This window comes from Myotis davidii, unplaced genomic scaffold, assembly GCF_000327345.1.
Source record: "Myotis davidii unplaced genomic scaffold, ASM32734v1 scaffold1377, whole genome shotgun sequence".
Lineage (NCBI taxonomy): Eukaryota > Metazoa > Chordata > Mammalia > Chiroptera > Vespertilionidae > Myotis > Myotis davidii.
The window spans coordinates 350,152-352,947 of record NW_006288854.1 but is presented as its reverse complement, the minus strand read 5'-3'; the positions used below and the strand labels follow the sequence as shown (position 1 = coordinate 352,947).

General features: G+C 42.8%; 1 protein-coding gene across 4 annotated transcripts in view; it reads right to left on the bottom strand.

Moving 5' to 3' along the window:
- The window catches only part of NUMA1 (nuclear mitotic apparatus protein 1), a 44,809-nt gene that overhangs the window by 27,710 nt on the left and 14,303 nt on the right, over positions 1 to 2,796 (bottom strand). For 2 of the 4 annotated variants that reach the window (XM_006761036.2, XM_006761038.2), the window contains exon 3: positions 769 to 854. In XM_006761036.2, the coding sequence (XP_006761099.1) occupies positions 769 to 854 (86 nt within the window). Of the gene's footprint in view, positions 1 to 768; positions 930 to 2,796 lie in introns of those variants that run through there. The other 2 variants (XM_006761035.2, XM_006761037.2) reach the window with 1 other exon arrangement.

The following is a 2,796-nucleotide window of genomic DNA, read 5'->3' as shown; positions in this document are numbered from 1 at the left end:
GGGGGGGTGTGCGGGAGGCAGCTGATCGATGTTTCTCTCTTGAGACTGCAGGCCGATGCTCTATCCACTGAGCCAAACCAGTTATCCATGTTTCTCTCTCTCTCATCGATGTTTCTAACTCTCTATCCCTCTCCTTCCTCTCTGTAAAAAAATCAATAAAATATATTAAAAAAGAAAAAGAAGGCCCAAACTAGAAACCTGGCTACAGGACAACAAACAGCTTATCAAATGCTAATTAACCTCACAAAGCAAGGTAACAAGGCAGGTGAATGCCAATAGAAATGCTTTAATGGCTGCATATATGTGCTTTGCTAACAAGTTAGAGATGAGATTTTTAAGTGCTTCTAATTTCCTTTAAGTACAAGAGCTTCCCCTTTCTTCTTAGCCCTTCAGGATGCAAAGAAGGCTTGTGAGATAAGGATGAGTCACAGAAAGAAAGTGTAGAAGATTCCTATTGAGATAAGACAGGGAGCCCCAAAACAGGCTCTTGGGATAGTGTGAGAGCACAGGGACTTGGAGGTTCTTCTGCGTAAGAGGGAGGAAGCCTTAAGGTGGAACAAGAGTGAAACTTCTCCCACAGAGAACCATGGTGACTGGAGGATGAGGTCAACATGTTCTTGCCTCTGGGCCCACAATGGCTTATGCCATCCCAATACTGTCAACGCTTTCTGGTCACAGAAGTCACCAAGGCAAGGGAGCAAATGGCAGTCCCCATTCCAGCACACAGCTTTGCTTGAGAAGCCAGAGAGAGATGTGATGCACACTCACATGCTGCCAATGATCTTGATGAAGACACTGCAGTCCTGCAGCTGCAGCAAGGCCTCCACAGGGTCAGCCACATGCAGACCATTCACCTGTGAGACAAAGGAAGAGCCCAGAGAAACTGTCATAAGTACCAGAGCACCGCGGTTCATGCCTTCCCCAGATGCTGACAATTCTCTGCTCACTGCAAGTGCTTGTAGTTGTGTGACTACAGGAATAAAGGAACAGATGATTCTAGGATTTTTAATTTCAGCATAAGAATGCTGCTGCACCCACTCATACAGTCACAGCGGCCTGGAGCTGCCATCAAAATCCTTCCTTTGGCTTCAACTAAAAAAGAGCTTAAATTCTCCTAGGATGTTCTAGCTCTAGGGGTATACTTAAATGCAATTAGGCATAAAATGGTTCTGGAAGGATACACAAACTGGTACCACCATTGCCTCTAGAGAGAAGAATATGATGGCTGGGGGACAGAGGGGAAAAAAAAAAGGCTTCTTATATTATAGCCCTTTGTAACTCTTAAATGGTATAAACCTTTGTAGTTCAAATCTTTACATTTATAGCCCTCCATGTCTCCTGAATTTTGAAATGTTTGAAACTTATATTGAATATACACTCCCACACAGATATAAAATTTTGTTATTAATGTATGCTTAAAATTCCTTCCAGACATAAAAACTTTGGCTGAGGGAAGTGGGAGAAATGATGGGGAACAAGATAGTAAGAGAAAAAAGGGGGGGTCAATCCACTGAGCCAAACCGGTTTTGGCAGGATGTGAGAAATCTTATAAAATAAGCGGTCGCCAACCGGTGGTCGGTGGACCAATGGTGGTTCATGAGGTCCAAAAGGTTGGTAACCGCTATTCTAAAGGACAGACTGAGAGGATGGTGACTGATTAGAAATCAGTGCCAAGGAGAGGAAAGAATTCAAATTGATGTTGAAAGGTCGTGCCCTGATAACTAGGAGAGAAAATGGTAGCATCTGTATGAAAATAATAGTGGCTTCTTTCAGAGGTACTAAGGCAGGTGTTGGCAGACCACAGAGATTTTTTAAAAATCCTAAAAGACATCCCATTACCAATAAACATTTCAAAAGATATATTCAAAAGATTTTGAAAAAAACCACAAGCAAACCTATCTGTCCTGAGTTTCTCAGCCCTGCTAGTCTTTACTGATGGAGAATATCAACTACATTTTCATTTGCTATATACTCATCGAACAAACATTAATTAAAATCAATGTACTGTCTTGCCCTAGCTAGTTTGGCTAAGTGGATAGCGTCGGCCCTCGGACTAAAGGATCCCGAGTTCGATTCCAGTCAAGGGCACCTACCTAGGTTGCAGGCTCTCCCTGGCCCTGGTTGGGGTGCATGCGGGAGGCAACCAATCAATGTGTTTCTCTCACATCGGTGTTTCTTTCTCTCTTCCCCTCCCTTCTACTTCCACTCTCTAACAACCAATGGAAAAATATCCTCGGGTGAGGATTAAACAAAAAAAAATAATAAAATCAATGTACTGTCCTAAGCTAGCTATGAAGGACACAAGATAAATTAAACCTAGTCCCTAACTCAGTTCCATCTTCTTTCCCTGTCAATGAGCTGTTGTCTATGAATAGGTGACCAAATTACTTCACAGATGCTGAATCCCTGACCCTACCTGCCACATAAACACCCTCAACTCTTCTATCCTTGGCCTACTGTGCTATCTTCTCTATCACTGTACCTCCAAATCCTTATATTGTGGACGTCCTCTACTTTTGTTTGTAGCACAAAGAAGTGAGAGAAGGTCAGTTTTGTCTTCCATAATCCCTGGAAGTTGATGATACAGGAAAAGGGATGAATTATGAGTTTAATAACTAGGTTATAGCTTCACCCATCTTTGCTTGGTTCCAGAGAAAATATGTGCTAAAGACACAGTTATAAAAAGGCCCAAACTAACCCTAACCGGTTTGGCTCAGTGGATACAGCGTCGGCCTGCGGACTGAAAGGTCCCAGGTTCGATTCTGGTCAAGGGCATGTAACTTTATTGCAGGCAAC